The sequence below is a fragment of the Ammodytes marinus genome, assembly GCF_949987685.1.
Source record: "Ammodytes marinus genome assembly, chromosome: 22".
Taxonomy (NCBI): Eukaryota; Metazoa; Chordata; class Actinopteri; order Uranoscopiformes; family Ammodytidae; genus Ammodytes; species Ammodytes marinus.
The window spans coordinates 12,830,320-12,849,737 of NC_137226.1; the positions used below are offsets into that span (position 1 = coordinate 12,830,320).

At 41.0% G+C, this 19,418-nt stretch overlaps 1 protein-coding gene across 1 annotated transcript; it reads right to left on the bottom strand.

Moving 5' to 3' along the window:
• Positions 1–9,297: 9,297 nt before the first annotated feature.
• ifrd1 (interferon-related developmental regulator 1) lies at positions 9,298–16,858 on the bottom strand. The gene is made up of 12 exons (XM_080051087.1): positions 16,670–16,858; positions 14,903–15,007; positions 14,276–14,357; positions 12,435–12,559; positions 12,100–12,257; positions 11,881–11,931; positions 11,503–11,681; positions 11,252–11,360; positions 10,879–11,013; positions 10,621–10,749; positions 10,059–10,154; positions 9,298–9,964 (listed from the first exon to the last, which is right to left on the bottom strand). The coding sequence occupies exons 1-12, from the start codon at positions 16,698–16,700 to the stop codon at positions 9,878–9,880; spliced, it is 1,287 nt and encodes a 428-aa protein (XP_079907213.1). The 5' UTR covers positions 16,701–16,858; the 3' UTR covers positions 9,298–9,877.
• Between the last annotated feature and the right edge of the window lie 2,560 nt (positions 16,859–19,418).

The window sequence follows — 19,418 nt, forward strand, 5'->3', positions numbered from 1 at the left end:
GTGCCAGCGTTAATAGGATCGAGCGGAAAATTCACCCCCAAGTGGGGTCAGGCAGAAATTGACTGTAGAACAGCTGATGTACAGATAGAGGTCCCCTCTGGCAAACGTTAAACCAATATACTGTAAATCCAACGTAAAGCTGATGGGAACTTTTGGTTTCCCTGAGTACACCCCCGTGGATAAATGTCAGAGAGATTATTTTATCCACCCCCCACAGACGTTTTCCTGTCCATATAGGATCCTTTCACTCCAGCTTTTTGGTTGGAACCCAAAACCAGAGTGGAGAACCCGCTTTGTTGGTTTGATAAGTGTACAGATGCAGTGTAAAGCACGTTGGCTATGTTCAAAGTGAATAGATAAGCTGTGAGGCTGGTATACTGCGGGCGGTAACGCGGCGGTACCGAAGAGAATCGGCATAGATACTCGCAGTCCATTTCAGACTCAAGTGAGCGGCTGTTGAGGGATCCAATAAACAGCTCTGGCTTCAGCTGAGGCGGCGACGGGCATGCTTCATGTCATCCCCGCTCCTTCGTGAGTCGTGTGTTTGGGCCTCTTGTTCACCAAAGATTTGCCTCCATGATGTGTTGCAGATCATATTTACACACTGAATCTAGGACTATATGTACCTTAGACGATACAATATAACAAATTAAAACATTAGCCTAAATGTTTTTTTTATCTATACAAAGTGTCAAAACATCTTTTATGGTTTTACAAGGTGCTATGAGACGGACCAGCTTTGCTTAGCTTAGCATAAATGTTGCCAACCAGCACCTTTTTAAAGCTATAGTGCGTAACTTATGTCGCCCCCATGAGGAATTCTGAGGAAGTACATGTTGTGGAATTGTTCATTACAGTCATTATAATTATGTGTTTATATAAAGACTAATGTCATCGTGACTCTAAATAAGCATAAGTTAATCAACAAAAGTTCTGACCTGACCTTATGGTGAAGGTTGTTATGTTCTGATTATGTTCTGAGATACTCAAACGGTGTACGGAAATGTATGTTTTGACTGAGATGGCTCCTGAGAACTGTCTGTAAGATAACTAACAATTCTCTGGCTGAGGAGAATCTTGTACGTAGGCTGGAATGTTCGTGCGTAATTAGATTTCCCTTTAAACTCTCTGTATGACCGCCTATCGTTGGTCATTTCACACAATCCCATTGCTTGATTGTTGTCTTGACTCATGTTTGCAAACATTAAAGATCTGTTCTATTTTTGTATTTAAACATTGTGTCAACTCGTATTAATTGACTATATTCTCATCTTTTAAAGGTTGATATTTCAATTCCATGACATACAACAACACTGTCAGCGCATCTAGATGGCTTTTGGTGGCCGCCCATGGATTTTATTCCTTCTGCTGTACGTCCAGGTTTTTTCTTAGCAGTCTACTGTCTACTGTCTACGCCAGTTTGTAAACGGTACCATACTGAGAAATACAGAGAAAGTTTTGTGGAGCCTATAGCCTTGATCAACTATGTGTCAACTCGTTTGGCGATGGCTTGAATGTAACCGTAATAAATTTAGAGGAACACGTTACGTACTATAGCTTTAATACCTTCTACTGGCTGTATTTAGCAGGGAAGCGGGTGGTATCAATCCTTTTTATCTAACTCTTAGCAAGAAAGCTAATAAGTGCATGTAGCATACGCTATGCTAACCTTTTAATTCTCTTTTGTGCTTTAGTTGTTTCAGTTTAAAATGACATCCACGCACTACTCACGCTCATGAGGTATTTTTAGAGCTCTACAGGGCTGTAGGCTAGTTTGGTTGTAATCAGCTGATAGTGGGAGCTGACAGTGCAAGGGAGGGGGGGGGGGCTGCTATCTCTTCCCTCCTGTCAACGAAGTGCTGCCCGCGATTCAGGCTGTGAGTCAATGCTTTAAAAAGAGGAGATAAAGCCTCGGCCCTCCCACGTATGCAGACTCAGTTTAAGATGCCAAATTGAAGTAGGGGAAATACTTTGGCTGGGAAATAAAATCTGATGGTCCAATTAAAGGTGCAGTCAGCAATTCTGGAGAATGCTTTTTGTCAAAATCAGTGAGTATGCCTATCACCTCATGACCCTGTTACCTGTCTTTACTGTCTGTGTGCGCTGCAAAAATGGTATTAATACACATCCTAGGCTCTGTAAACTGGTATGTTTACAAAGGGTATGTAAACAAAGGGGGCCCACCTTAGTTGGCAACATGCCCATTTACAGAACGTAGACTGGGTATTAACACTGGATTTTTTTTTGCGCACACACACAGTGCGAGCAGAAGATATTCACCGATTTTGACAAGCATTCTCCAAAATTGATGATTCCACCTTTAATGGAGATGGAGATTGCGGCACAATATAGGAAGATATAGACTTGCATACTGTAAAAACAAAATAAAATAAATATATTTGCCTGCACCTCTACTGATGGGTTGGGAATAATGCTGCTGCTGCACAAGGAGACAGGTGTCGTCCCGTTAACCGTGGCCCCCATACCTCCTCCCTGTGGCATCATCCGGCGAACAGTTGTCAGCCCTGGCGGGGGTCTGCACTCGTCACCGGGCCCACACCACTCGGAGAATGAACGGAATGGAGAGAAGAGGAGGAGGTATAGCTTTGTCAAGAGGAGGAGGAGAGAGAGGAGGGGGGAAGAGCGACAGTGTTTTGTCTGCACACGTGCACATATGTGTGTGAGTGTGTGTGTGTTTGTGTGAGCTCGTACAGTAGCTATGAGTCACTCAGTGTGGGGGCTACAATGCATCTGCGCCCAGCACGACAAATGTGTGTCGCTTGACTCTATTTCAAGTCTACAACCACAATCCATATGGTGTCAGGTTGTGCACACTACAGTGTATGATATAGGGGCCTGGCTCTGTTTTGCCAGCAGATGAATGAGATGTGTGGAATTCGGCGATCGGGGTGTTTTATTGCGACTGCTTTTGTGACCTTTGCCCCCCCCCCCTGCCCCGAAGTCAGGGTCATCCATTCTCTCCAGCTAAAGAATAAACAAATAAATAGAAACCGATCTGTTGTCAGAATGACTCAGCTCATACAAAGAGAGAGTTTTGTATTCTATGGTCCTTGATGATAAATGATCAGGTGGCCGTAATTGCAACTCGCTTGAGAATGTATTTGTCTGTATGATTCATCACACTCTTTCATGTTTTTAACCACTAATGATGCAGCACTCAGTGTCATCAGTTATGCTCAGTTGCAAGTGCAGAGGTGATTACTGTCAATTCATGTGTTGTTATGGCACACGGCTTAATGGTGAACAACTGCCACCATCTGGTGAAGTCTAGAATTGCAATCCTCTTGAAACAATCATTATTATTTTTGCTCATAACAGTGTGTGCATTTCAGTGATGTCAACATCGATGTAGCAGTTCCCACAAAGCCTAATAGCATCAGGGCTGTACCATTGAACTGATTTATAACTTTGGTTTTATTTGTCTTTTGCTCCAGAAATATATAAATAAACAGTATTCAGCTACAAACTATTTTACTGCGCCAGAGGACAAATGTATAGGCTTATCATTCGTCTCTTTTTTTAGCATAGAAGAAAACTCTCAACAAACAGCGTGTGACTATTGTCGACTTTTCTGTACAAGTAAATGTTGAAAAGCTTATGTTCTGAATCAGTAAATACTGTAAGTATGCATTTTCTATTTACGGATTTATTTATTGTGTCAGCAATCCATAAAGCCAGAAATGCACTCTTCATTCATTTCTCCAATGTCTGCTGAGTGCGGGTTCTGCTTTCATTGCACATAAGAGGGACGCATAAGAGTAAATCATAGCGTCAAGTTGTAATTATGTCTATTCTGAATGCAGCAAACCACTCACAACAGAGTAAATGTAATTTATTATCTTCTAAGACATTTTATCTTGCACATACTTCACCAATGTGGACACATTAGTGACTATGGGATTTGTTATATTCTTACACCACAATGCTGACATCTATATCAACTTATGAAAGGCATGGTGAACACGCAACAACACTTTCAACAGTATATCTTAGATTGCAGTGTATGTGAATGTGTGCTTGCATAAGAGTGTGTGTACATTTGCTGTTGGTTGTCATACCAATTTACCAAAAAATATTGTTAAGGGCTATTATGTATCACCTTGAACAGTATGAAAGACCTCTTTCAAAACTACATTTTGTTATGTTGTTTTTATATTTTATAAAATGTTGCTGCATTTATTTTAAATACTGTTATGTATTCTGAAATGTTTTTGTGTTTCCACTTTCAGGGCCACCGTACTTAGGAGAAGTATTGAGTGAAAGATCCACCGAGTTGCTGGCATTGGAAAATATAAAAAACAACTACACTTCTCTGGTCAAATTGATTCAGACAACACAAGATGAAGGACACCAATTTGTATCACTAAACAATGTGTTGTTATACAGGAGGGGTAGAGATGGAGCGCTGCAACCTAGAACTTTCACCACTATAGATAACTTTCACCACGATTCACTGCTATTACACACTGCACAATTAAAAGAACAGGTCATTTTGACCCTGAACACCACATAAAAGTAATCAGGAGCCTATAGATTCTTCAAATGTTGGCCCTTGTGAGATCTTGGGATAAAGAGCAGAGGTCACATAAAGTCATGAAATGTGTTCCATGCTGTAGCCTATAGCACCTTATGGTCTTCTTTGGCCTCTTCTTAGCTTTTCTGCCTCATAACCCCCTTCCATTTTTAATGTCATATGAGCTCAAACGACTGCTATCGAATGCCAAATCTTGCAGTGACTACTCTCACCGCATGACCAACGATGTATGGCTCAATATGCTGCACCTAGGAAAAACAGTTAATATCTTTCACTAGAGAGTCTGCCAATCTTCTCTACGTCTAACTTCATAAGAAGACAAAATAATATTTAGGCATTTTTTTGTTTCTTTCTCGAAAATTAGCTTTGGTGCAGACGTGTTAATAAGGAACGGAACAAATAAAAAGGCCATTCCTTCTTATGGGAGCATTGTGGTGCGTGCAATACGAGTAATAAATAATGGAAAAGCGTCCAGTCTCTGTGGTGATGATGCAGCTCAATATGTGGTATCATCACAACACAAAGGCCGGGGTTAAGTCACATCCACACGGTCAATACAAACACTCACAGCGGTTGTCTCCAGGGTGATCATGTTCATATTCTTGTTGTGACAGGAATTTTCCCTCAGAGTGCGCTTTGTGTATGCTACCCCTCCAACTCCACACGGCTAGTTAATTATTCCACAGCTGATCTGATACAGGATGACTTTCTCCCCGGAGACCAACCAGAGCTGTTCTAAGAGTTGCGGCGATTTTTCATGTGCAGTGGGAGAAAAAAAAAATCAGTCACACAGCACACAAAGCAAACAACAAGTTTTTCGACGTCTACAACTAAAGCACTAATCATTTTGAGAAATCCTCAGTGTATCACAGTCACTATGCGACACATCAGCACCCTAGAAGCCTAAGGTGATTAATCTTTCTCTTGATATACTGTATGTATGCAGCATAATTGCAGTCATCGCAGGCGGCAGCCATTTTATCAGTCACAACAACAAGCCCCTTGGCGTGTTGGGATGGAGAACGCACAACAACACACTCTCTATGACAAAGTGCCACTAATCTCTTCATCCATTTGTCATGGTGATAGCTAGTGTATATGGCTCGCTCCAGGGAGCAACTGGGGAAGGGGATGTAGGAGCAAGCAGGAGGAGGAGAGAGGAGGAGGGTTGGGGGAGGGAGTATACTGTAGTGTCAGTATCAGACATTAGCAAAGAAATAGGCCGATATGTAGTGGGTGCCCCAGTAACAGATGCTGAGATGACAGAAGCATGCAAGTGGAATAAATACATTAACCTGGTTAGCTATTGAAAAGTATCCATCTGGAGTGTGTGTGTGTGTGTGTGTGTGTGTGTGTGTGTGTGTGTGTGTGTGTGTGTGTGTGTGTGTGTGTGTGTGTGTGTGTGTGTGTGTGTGTGTGTGTGTGTGTGTGTGTGTGTGTGTGTGTGTGTGTGTGTGTGTGTGTGTGTGTGTGTGTGTGTGTGTGTGTGTGTGTGTGTGTGTGTGTGTGTGTGTGCAGACAGGTCCAACTGCCACACATGACCAATGGTTTGGCTTCAGGCCTTCTTTTGCTGCCAAGGCACGGCACGTTAAACAACAATAGTAAAACTTAACAAGGGCTGCGCCTAACCAGCCATGGCAGTGACTTGCTCATGTTGACTATTTATCGGAGCTAATGAAACAACAAATGCCACATTACAGTGCATTACTAACTGGAATGACAGGAAAGACTCGACTGTGAAAATCTATGGCCTTAACAAGGTCAATTGGCTTGAAACAGGAGAGGAAACTCAAAGTGATTTTTTGTTGTTGTGCTGCTTCTCCATACACCCAGTGGTCAAATCCACCGTAATAATGTCATATTGTGTTCTGTTTTGTTCCACACCTCCTCAAGGCCCACTGCAGCATCTCCATCACAGAAAGTCGATGGAACAGTGGGTGCATTTGATCGTGTGAATTGCATTAAGCACACAAATGAAGCTAATTATTGATCAAATTAAAGATACCTTATCACATTTCTTACTCGTTCAAACCTCATTAATCCCTCTTAATTGCGTAGCGATGGTTTTCTTTCCAAACAGACAGCAGACTTTGAAGACGTATGAATAATAATAACGACGACATTGCCGTGATTGAGATAATCAAATCAAATCAAATTAGCATTTTAATTTAGAGCGAAGACATACATGCTGGGAGAAATCTGTTTTCGATCCAGAAAGTCCACACTGAAACTAATATGATTTTAATGTGTTGAATTTGTAAGCAACCTGATTAATTAGACTCAAAGCCGCTACAATCAATATTCTTAGATTACAAAAATTGTTTATGAAGATGGACAAGTCAGCATTTACGACGGGTGGCAGCTAAAGTGTCTGATAGTTTTTTTCTAAGGAGGAAAACAGAGCTAAAACGACAGGGAAAATTGGACTCAAGTGGCCCGAAAAACGACTCTAGAGGCATATTAACGTTGTTCCATGTCTATACGCTGTGTAAATAATAAACCCTTTGCTAGCAAGTCATACCAAGCTAATAATAGTGATAACATGTCAGTGTTGTGTTCAAGCCTTGTTTCTGCTGTCCCCAGGTGGCCAAAAAAAATTCAGTCACCCTTTAATTATGTTACAACATTATCTTATTCAATTGAACCATAGTCAGTCTGACAATCAAGCCTTTATTTCCAAAACACGCCTTCAAAAGCAGGAGAAATGTCTTTAACACTTGTTCAGGATGTTGAGAAAGTCTGCAGTGCACAGTATACAGCTGCTTTTCTCCGAAAGGGATTGAGAAATGGGGATTTTCTTTCAAAGTCCAAATCCTAAAAATTACAATTTGGCCATGCTTAAAATGTATTCCCCCAAAAGACCATGCAACAGCACATATTCAAACGGTGCAGGAGGACTCTGTAATCAGTCAAATGCAGTGCAACATTTTTGATTAAAAAGGTGAAGAAATGTGTGCAACAAGTGAAAGTACCTTTTTGCCTTTGAGGCCATTCAGCAGGAATGAGTCAAATGCCCTTTCACTCAGTTTACAAGGGTTTGACAGGTCAACCAACAATCAGAGGTTGTGTCGACCCTTCCGTTTTCCCTCTCGGGTCACAGACAGATGGAATGCCTCAAGCCACCAGTGTCAGGCAGTTATAGACAAGCCACCCACAACTTCCTATTTTACGGCAGAAGACAATGGGCTCCTTTTGAGAGACGTGTGAAATGACAGGGCAGAATTCTACAGGAAGCCATTTGTCTTGGCCAGTTCCAGACACCATTTTCCCTCTTGCTGTATTGCTGTTCAATTTTGGGGTTTGATGTTGAGGTCAAGTAAATAATAATCCATTTACTTTAAAATGTGTGCATTTAAAAGGGCTCAGAAAGGGAGATTCTGACAGCAAGAGCCCAGTCAAAGTTAGATTTGCCACAACAGCCTCCTTGAAGGAATGTCCAGCAGCGATCAGGCTCACAGGTGCCCTTAGCCTGAACCATTTAAAACGTTAACACAATAATAATGAGCAATAATCTCCCCTGAAATTTGATAACAAAATGAGACTGCCCGCTCCCGAGCTCCTAAACTCAAATTAATTCTTGCGCCACTTATATTATTTTCATATCGATCCGTTATATTTATATTAAGTTAGATTAATATTGTATTTATTCTCATTCATATTTATACATACTTAACCAAAGTATTCTGTTTTCTACTGCCACGTTTAGCATAGCATGTACTTTACCCTGTACTGGAAATTGTAGATCCCTATTTTCAACTGAAAAAAATTGCAACAATTGTGCATGGTTTCTTTCAATACATATTTTTACTGTATCTGTTTGTGTGTAAGAGAGCAAACAAAGTTAGAATTTAAATGTACAGTGCAACTTCCTGTTTACTGTACATGACAACAATATCTTGTAACGTAAACCTTAGATGAAGCAGACACAACACATTAGAGGACATAGTCTATTGTCCCATTCAGTGGGACACATAGCACATGAAGTACTCTGTTCTTTAACAGGACGGTTCTACAGGAGAAAGACAAGACGGGCCATAAAAAAAATGCATCAGAGCAGTGTGGCCACTTCCTCCTGAAGGTGATATTGTTTTCACATGAGATACGAGGCCTCCGGATGGGTGCATCAATTGCAGGATGCCTTTGTTTGCTCCAAACTCCTGGGTAACAGGACAACATTATTGATAGGACTATTTGTGGCTTGGTGGCGTTTACCTTTATCTTGCAATACTTTTTTTATAGCCTTATAAAAGCACTAGCCTTCGAGTGGGACCATAGGGAGTACACATGCCGCGTGTACAATGCACGTTGGTTATTTCCTGTGTTCCGTCAATAGTTTCACTACTGTCTTCACTTGTATTGCTAACCCCTAAGAGGTTCCATCACAGAGCCTTACTCAGTCAACCCCAATATAATGCCACTGTCACCTTGGCAGCTAGATCCTTCACTTGTTGAAGCAGCAATAAATAACATTTGTACTTCTCCTTTGCTCAAACTGTCCTTCTTGCCAGGAGTTTAAAGAGAAGCAGGAGATTTCTGGTTTGCAAAAACATCACTTGCATACTTCTCTTCCAGTGAAGTCACTTCCTAAAAATGTGTTCTATTTCTGACTAAGGGAAATGGTTATTTAAGCAATTAGCTGACTCGGAACACTAATCTTGGTCATTTAGCAACATTGCATGAGTTAAAGTACAGTATTGCTTTTTTTAAATAAAAACAAAATAAAGATCAGTTTCTTACAGATTTTTCTCAGTGTTTATTTCATCACCCGGGCCCTTTAGATTATATACCCAATACTCAAAAGACAACACAATAGTCACCATGTCCTACAGATATAACCTGCTAAGGGTTAAACAAGGTAGTGCAACTTAATACAAAATCCATCAGTTGGTACAACTTGTATTGAAATTGCTATGAACTAAATATACCTACATGGTACAATGACAAAGACTGACAATTATATAACTTACTTTAAAAAAAAAAAAAAAAGGCCACATAATATTAATAAGGAGAAAAAATATACATTATATGTACAACACCACAGTTTATGTGTGGATATATTAAAGTTAAACTCTACTCTAAACCTATTTCATTATCAAACGCTCACCCCCTGTAGGAACTGGGCAGCTATAAAATTCAAAGAAATAATGAAAAAAAAATAAAAAAGAATAACGATATCAGGAATGGTTTGTCCACTAAAGAGTGGAGATTGTGATAAAACCACCTATCAAGTCTACAGAGAGGTTTGGTTTGATAGTCAAAAGATACATTTTAGTGGGAGGATCATGTGAACACAGATAATAAAAAAAAAAAAAAAAAAAAGTGTTAAAATTCTCCAACATCCACCCTCTTGTCCCTGTACTTGCTCATGGCCTTGGTCCGAGCCTTGAATGCAGCAGAGTTGTGGAGGTGCTGGAAAAAAGAGATTGGAGAAAAAATAAATACAAACTTGCCACACAAAATTTTTGAATATGAAGGTTTGAATAACGTGTGAATGTACACATACCCTTTCAAAGCGAGAGATTTTCATGGCCTTCATCGTGGCTGAATCAACTAGCATAGGTGGTCCCAGTTCAAACACGTCTCTGATGAATTCATTCCCCTTGGAAAAAAAAGAGAAACTTCATAAGAAACCGCCTATACCAACGATAAGCACAAGACAATACAAGTTCTGAACAACAGTAGCCAACTAATTTTAGAAACAGATTACAGTGATCCAAGTATATCCCATTGTCTCATCCCAGCTTGTTAAATGTTTTCCATCAGCACTGGCTGTCAGCCATATTTCTAACTACTTTCCAAGCAGCAACTTGTCATGGCCTCTAGAACAACATTACACAACATTATCTCAGAATCAAGTTTAAAGTGTCTTCCTGCATCAGGCTGGCTGCAGATCATTCTGCTTTAGTGCCGTCTCTTTGCTCGTGTTACAAATCCCCCGAGCAAACAACCCAACCCCAGCTCACGATTCTGCAGCGCAATTAGATCAAAGCTTCAAAGTAGAGTGCATTTAAAGTCATGCCTTACAGCGGCAATATTTAAACAAGCCATTTAAAAAATATATATACCTGTAGGTGGTAGTTCATCCCAGAGCCCACAAACTCCCTGAAGGCATCGTACGTCCTCTTCCTGACCCAGCTATCAATGGTCATGCGTTCGGTCCCAAAGCGGATGGTCTCACATTGGAAGTCAGCCTCCTGGAAGAATATTGAGGGAGGTGTGAGAAAAAATAAATTTAAATTCAAAGCCTCCCAATTAAAATAGTGTGTCCTTTTAAATGTATTTTTCCTCTAGCCTATCGCTCTTAAATGACATTGAACACCCACCTCGACAGCCTTGAGTACGTCCCTGAACACCGAGCGCTGCTTCCTCTTGTCCGTCTTGGCTCGGTGCTTGTTACAGTCTGTGGCCAACGCGTTCAGTTTGTCACACAGCTCTTCCCACTCGTCAAACTCAAAGTCCTGAAGGGACACAGAAAGTCCAATCATAAAGTTTTAAAGACGTCAGACTAAAAAGATGTATTATAAAAATTAATTAATAAAATATAGGAAAAATAGTCGTGTTAACAAGAGAAGGGTAAACAATCAAATGATAGTCCCTTTTGTATACAAAAACTGTAATCATGTCCCAATAGTTAACTACACTGTACTACAGGAGCATAAAGATACAGGGTATTAAACAGCATGGCTTTGAACTTACAGAGTCCATGTCTCTGGCCAGCTCAAAGAGCAGGGCAATGGTCTCCCCTGCGGCAATCCTCATGTTGACATCATCACTTTCCAGCAATCTTGGCAGTTTAGGCAGGTGTCTAGACAACGCATTTATGTAAATATATGGATGCAGTCTTACATTTTTTTCCCCAATGTTAAAGTTATCTGGGTAAACATTTTCAAAATAATGTGTTTTTAACTAAAAAGCAAACCTTTGAGTGTGAAACCTGGTTGACTTACTTGCGCAGGATGTCTTTGAGTTGATTGGCAGTGCATATGGTGAGCAGCAGAGCCCAGGAGAGCAGGGCGTTGGTGTGGAGCTGGCTTGCTTGGGGGTTGATGGAAGGACAGGTACCGTCCGCCCTAGCATAGGACCGGATGAACAGGTTCTCAAAGCACTCCATGGTAGCGTGCACGTCCTACAGCAGGAAATAGAAGGCATAACATATCAGCTGTTGAGATCACACATGTTGAGACTGAACGAGGCACAATGTCACACCCGATAAGTACAATTAAACGACTGACAAAGGGTTGTAGTAGTAGAGTAATCGCTGTAGCTTGCCCTCAAGCCCAGAATTATCAAATCACAGAAACGACACAAAGTGATCAAGAACTTACCATAATGTCGTCTTCTGCAACTAAAGTGCAGAGGCCCAGACTTGTTGCAACCTAGAAGAGAAACAGAAAGAGTTGGTGGTTTAATTTCCACAGTATATATATATTTATAAAAAAAACAAAAACAAACACTCCTGACAACCACATGGCAGCAGATACACAGTGGCTACCTTTCTATATTGGGCTGCTGCCGGGGCGAAAAAAAAACATTAAGTTACTCACTGCCTGCCTGGCTTGAATGTTGGCAGATCCATCTGCTAGAATGTTTTTGAAGATGGGTTTCAGGGTCTTGAACACCTCCTCGCTCTCGATGCCCGAGCCCAGCTGGATACACAGCAGGCAGGCTAAAGAAGCTGCTGCGCGCTGCTCATCGCCTTTGCCTGAAAGGGAATTATTAATTGGTTATTAACTTTTCTCTTAAATTCAGGGGAAATTTGTCAAATGCAGATTTGAGAATACGATAGATAATGTAAATCAGTTTGAGCAACACATCCAGTAAATATCCAAGAGATCCTATCAAAATAAAATGACTTGCATGCGCAACTCTTTTCTGGTACCTTTCTTGAGGCATCGTTCGATACTGTCTGTGATGGTCATCCTCCTCTCGGAGATGAACTCATACAGGATCCGTGTGGCCATTGCCGTCTTAAGCCCGTCCAGTGCCCCTTGTCTGGTCTTAGCACTGAGGAAACAGAAACATTAATTTACTGCTATTCTCCCTCTTCTTCATCATCATCATCATCAACATAACTGAAGGCTAAGGCACACCAGTAAAATGTCAGAAAAGACAAATGGATTCATTTCAAATTAAAAGTTAATATAAAAAATATTCTGTGAGCTAATATGTCTCTGTAAACATAAGGTTATATAAAAATGAAACGGTCATCCAATAAATGTATTAACTAGCGAAAATCGTGGTGCATCCCTACTTCAGTATCACTTTCAGCAGACAAATGAGGACTAGCCTTTTTATAGGATAAAGCGCTTTAACTCGACTGAGCTGCAACGTTAAAGACACTTTTGGCGCTTTTCCACCGCATGGTATCAGCTCGACTCGACTCAACTCGCATTTTTGGCGTTTCCACCGCAATTTCATGGTACCTGGTACCTGCTAGCGGCTGCTTTTTTAGTATCGCCTTGCTCTAGGGTCCAAGCGAGCTGAGTCGAGCTAAAAGGTGACGTCGGCAGACGGCCGGCCGCTGATTGGCCAGAGACTACCGTCTGCCGGCTTCATTCTGTTGATTATTCTCCCCTTGATTCTCAACAACTCTCCGGGACTTTTATGTGTATTTTGTCTCGCCGCGTGCAGCCTTCTTTGGCTCGCTTTCATTTGATTTGCATCACAGACCCGATTTTTTTCTCTCCATATATTCGCTAAGCTCACCCAGTTGTGTTGGCTGTTGGGGAAGTTACTTTGAACATACGAGAGGAGACATAGCAGCTAGGCTAAATAGCCTATAGCAGCAAGCTGGGACAGACATGATAGCGAGCGATTACATTACAAGCCTCGGACTGCACTGATTACCTCAATAAAATATTCAGGCTGAGACACGGCTTGCATTTGAAAACATGTATCCTGAAACAAGCACTTAACAGTCAACTTTATCATGCCGTGTTTACGTGCATAGGGATGTACGTGACGCATCCCTACAGCTGTGTGGCAGTCACGCATCAGGACACAAACCCTCCCTTTTAACGGCCCGTAGCAATATTATTCTACTTCTTTTAGCAAACAGATACAAGGGGAGTATTTTCTTAAACATTTCTCATCCGTGTTTTTGGCGGTTGGTTCAGTTAATAGTGCAACAACTGCTCGTAATTTCTGCTTTGCTACTTGACTCCGGAGTTGGCTTTCAGCCCCTTACGACAACCCCGCCCACGTTCAGGAGGTACTATTTTCGGTGGAAAACGACCCGTGCTGCTACCAAACCAAGTTAAACTGAGTCGAGTTGAGTCGAGTCGAGCTACATTTGCGGTGGAAAAGCGCCATTTCTCTCCTGTGACTTACAGTGGCACTCCAGACTAAGGCTACCCATCCCCCTTTTAAACCTCATTAGTTACTCCTACTTAAAAAAAATTAAAGGTATTATCCTCAATATTTCAAGGGTTTTATTACACAACTTTTTTGTTTAATTACAATTAAATTGTAAGTAAGAATAGTGCAGAATATATATTGGTTATTTTTTATCCTCTGAGGATTTCTAAAATTGCCCTATGAATAAAATGATAGCCGACTCAACAATCTTAGCTTTCATGTAAAAGTCTTTGAAGAGTGTCACTTTATTTTTAATGGCTCTCTAAAGCAAACTCTGCACAAACACGTTCCAGACAAAGAACCATGCCAGGATCAGATAACAGGAGTATACAGACGGTTTAAGTAATCAGACGGGACTTTTACCTCTTATCCACTGTGCTGTCAATGAACCCTTTCAGCTTGTACTGGAAATCCTCCTGGGCTGCGTCCTCACTGGCCTCGCCACCTGGCACCACGACAACATAGTAACATTGAGTGAACTGTTCTTTTTAGGGTAGGGTTCCTCCAACTTTTAAGGAGGTCCAAGATTCCAAGAAAAACAAGATTCAAAATGGAAGTTTTAGACGTTAAAGCCACAGTATGCAACTTTTTCAAATGAATGTCAAGCCATGGCCAAATGAGTTGACAAAGTTGATTAAGCCCATCAAACTGGTGTCACGCCCTGACACGCAGGGAGCTCAAGAATCACCCACGAAATGTTTCAGTTGTTGTTTCTACTTTTAAGAAACAACAGCAGAGGCTTACCATATAGATGCACAGAAAGTGTTGTTGTAATAACTCAGAATTCCTCATGGGGGCAACAGAAGTTATGCACTATGGCTTTAAACCAACAGAGGAATCTAGTACATTTATTTTGTAAACTGCCCATGCAGAAACACCAGTTGACAGCATGGCCTGGCCAGCGTGCATAGACCCAAGTTGAAACAATTGCATAATGCAGGTGTAGTACATACATAAAAAAAAAAAAAAAAAAAAAAAAAAAAAACATACCTTCATCCGCCACACTGGCTGTGTCACTGAAGCTGCTGCAATGACTGAGGGTCTCAATGGAGGCATCCTCATCACTGAAGGGATGCACATGTCCATGTTGCCCTCCTGAAAAAAAGACAACAAATAGACATGAGCACAGCAAGTAAAATTCTGCCTAATCAAATCAAAAGCATTAGTACAGTAGCTGCAGGTCTGTGTGAGTCCATTATGTAACCACAGGTGCTGGAGCAAATACTACAGTTATCTAATCGGTACCCATGTCCTTTGCACACCTTATCCTGCTGCATGCCATTTTCCCTATCTCATGTGAAAATGCACCGTGTTGTCAGGTTTAAAGGCAACCCCACACATGTTGATCGTGTAAACACCACATTATGTTCAGGTTGGAGGGACCTTGCAAGGGGTCAACCACAAGTGAACTGCCACAACGTGACAGAAAACCTGACAATCTGAAACAGTGACATCTAGCCTCAGCTGCAAAACTGCTGTTCATAGTCTAGACACTGGCGCAGTCCAAAAAAAAAAAAGCAATAGCAAGCAGCCACGTTGTCAGGGAGGACAAGCACATTATTTTTTCCAACCTAACTCCAAAGTACTCCTCAGCCCAGAAAGGGGAGTCTGTCACTGAAAATGCCCATGCTGTTATTTTGTTGAAACTCTGCAGACAAAAGGCACTACAATTAAACGGGATGGTTGAGAATATTTACAGCTAAGAAGTTTCTGAACTTTTTCTAAACTAAAAAGCTGTGATAGTATTAGTTATGGCAACAACAACAAAAAGTGTAGGAAGAAGGAAATGGCTTGCTCAAGTGTGTGCATTGTACGCAGACTCAACAGGCGCCTGTCTGTGTCTCTGTCCTGAACTGAACCGACCTCACTTTACCTCAAGAAGACATGTTAGTAAACTCAGCGTTGGAAGAACGCCTTTACAACAGTAGACAAAAGCAAGACTCGAAAAAAACGCTACAGCTGGCAGCGTCAGCTGATATTTAAAAAAAAGTTCCTTTTGAACTATTTGCTATCTCTTGTTGACGTGGACTCTTCAACCCAGACGCCAGCTGATTTCTGAGAACAGGGCACCGCCTTCTATCCACTCCGCTCTCTAGTAGTCCATAATGGTTGCCTTCTTTAGCCAAACAATAACAGTCGATAAACAAAAGGGGCTAGTTTACGGTCAGTCGATTGTTATCTGGAGTAAATTCCAGTAGGACAAATTCGGCTTTAGATAAATTAATTAGGGTAAACCTGCAGACAAGACCTCATTGACATTGCGTTACTTGTCCTCTTATGTGTAGACGACATTACAATGTATTTATTTGTATATCGTTGAAAGAACCACGGTAAAGGCTGCCAAGTTGTATTGTCACACAAATATAATAATTATTTAAATAAACTTTGCCTAGCAACCAGAGCAATAGCTAGCTCGTGGGGAGTTAGCTGGCGCAAGCTTGTAAAGTCCGACGATAATTAACGGTACCTGTCAAATATAAATTAATTTAATCTCATCAAACAAAAAACAAGTGTGCCGATAAATGAAGTAGGGAATAGATATTGTCTGTTTTTGGTCTGAAACAGCGATGCTTTGTGTGAACCATGGCGAGCTAGCTCTGTGTTTTGATGTAGGCCATCCTCTACCTTTTGTAGTCCTTATTGTAAACACGTTCAACTGCATTCAATGGCCTGGCAACACGACAAGAACTACAACTACCAGCAGCGTTAGCAGTCAACTGATAAAGGCCAAGCAATGCGGCCCGTCCGCTGACTTACCCCGGCTATTCTTCTTCTTGTTCCTCGGCATTTTCGTGCTGATGGAATGTACAATTTGATCAAAAATCAGCCAATACACGACCAGCTTTTAAAGTATTGTCTCGTAAAATGAAATTTTTCCCACGGCACAGTAGATAAAAAGGAGCTGAAAGCGATCTTGGAGACTGTCTGTTGGCTGAGACGATACATTTTCCCTCATAAAAACAGGGCTGAGTAAGGAGAGGGCGGCTCCTGTTATTTATACCGGCAGACATCACGAGAAGGTTTCCCGGTAGCGACGACCAATCCGGGAAGAGGAACAGAGCGTCGCGTGTGTTCGCGCGTGACGCCATGGAACAGAAACGTGGATATGCGTCTTTAGTTGTTTTGGTGAAATGTGAAGCCTGTTCATGATCATTACAATATTAAATAAGTAAATGCTGGCATGACATGAACATATGATTCACAATTAAATAAAACACATATCATGTGAGTTGCAAATTAAATAGGCCTATTTCATTTGACCCTCACAGCTGCAGTGCTTTTCGCCATGTATACGCATAGGCCTACCTAAAAATTAAATATCCCTTCAATTGTTTGCTAAATTTAGGATCTTATTACTGCTAATTTGTAGACCGTTTATTTTTGCACTTTTCTTAAGCATAGTCCGGCCATGTAGCCTATTACTACGCCAATTTGCGCCTGTGCAGTGCAGCGCATCAGTCCACAACTCAGCAATGAAAGAATCCTTTAGTGTAGGCTACTACACTTGAACAGATATTTATTTCTAGGCCTCTGCAACAGTACAGGGCTGACTTCTGCTAAACGCATCTCCTAAAACTCCTTAAAATGAATGAGCTGAGTGTCATCTCCATAAGGTAAGACACTACAATTTATGTCATACAACCATACATCAAAAATACTGAACTATCCCTCTAAGCCCATTTTTTGCCAATTTAGTGTTTTGCAAATAAGGATCTTTAAGTTCTTCTATTCTTTGCCATGGTCTGCATATTGACTAGCAGTAGCTTCATGGAATGGACAAAGTGTGTGATATAATGTTATCCAATGCAAAAGCACCAAACAAGTAGAAATCCAGACTCATTTGCCAGTGGCAGGTCTGGATTTCCAGTGCTAATCCTCTGATCGCTGGCCTGAATGGATTTCGGCTTTGTGTGTTGCTCCCCGAGAGGAGGAATTGATAGGAACTATCCATAATTACTGCAAAGTAAATGTCTATTTTCTTTTGGCGGGCTGTGCATTAAGGTAAATGCAATCAACATTCGTACATCAATACAATCAAAGGTGTGAGACGTTGAAGAGAGGGATATTCTTACAATTTATTCACTGCTTCTCTCTTTTTGCTTCATTTGCAAAGGAACTAGAAGTATGGATTTCCCCCCAGACTAACATTTCAAGAGAGAATCAATTCCAGCTAGTAGACCACATTCACAAAAAACCCTGCAGTAAGTGGCAATTGCAATATAAACATCAGACCTAATTGTATCAATTCTCTGAGCTGGTTAAAGAAAATGGTATTGGTCAATTGGATTCCCAAGGTCTTGAGTTGAAATGTTTCTTTGGCTAAATCAAAATCATTCCGTAGTGTCCCAGCCCTCCTTGGTCTTTCGGCCATTGGTAATTATCACTGGTGCATTTTCATTCGGTAACCAAGCCATGTTGGAAATGGCACATTATCTGAATACAATGTTGGACAATGTGCATCCTGGACTGTAGAAGATAGCAGTCGTGTTGGAGTTTGCTGGTCTGGAGTGCTTTATATTGAAGTTGTACATCAGATAGTTGTATTGCGAGGTGTCACTGCTATTCTTACACCTGTATAGGTATCTATTTGATTTTGTATGCACTTCAGGTAGTTATTATTCTTTATAAAACGGGTGGCTTAAATCCAGCAATCTGATTGGTTCCTAACTGTTGTATAATGGGCGTATACATACTGCGTTCCAATCAGTTTGCACTGATTTACAATATGAAAAATAACTGACTTTTGCCAATGAAGACAATTTGAATTGACACAACTATAACTAAACCTTGAGTTTGTACAGTGTTCTTCACAGATACAGTACTGCATTTCACTACCCCTGTCTCCACCTACTAGTCCTGCTGCCTAATATCAAAATGAACTTTTAGCATATATCTTGGCATGGATAGAATAATTCCAGTTCATTAGCATTGCCATTGATTGTTTCAGTCCCTCTGCATTTTGCCTCACAGGACAGAAAGAGGAAAGTGGAAAATCTCACAGATGCAGCCTCCTTGCTGCCATTCCCACGGCCCAACTGTCAACAATTTTATTTTTTTCGCCAGCTCAGGCCTGACAAACAGCGGAATATAGAATTGCATAATTCAAAACTGACTCCTTTCTACACGCACATTGTGTTAGAAACGGAAAAACCCAGAGTTTCCACTGGTCTAGCTCTTGCTGTTGTGTTGCCCTAGGGAACGTGAATGGGTCATACGGCATAAGCCTACGTCACTATATCATGATATGATACTTTTCTTATCACTGAAAAATACATACCGGTATTATCGCGGACTGTATGATATGGCACAGCCCCACTGCATGCTCAGTGATCGCAAAGGTACAAATGGAAAAAAAGGAAAAAAAAAATCTAGCTTTAAGAAATTGCTGGATCAATTCAAATTGAATTAAAAAAAATACAATGATATACTGTATGAGTAAGTGCATGGACTGTCTCTTTGGACTTCACTTTGGGCAAGGGGGTGATGTGCTGCTTTTTAAATATTT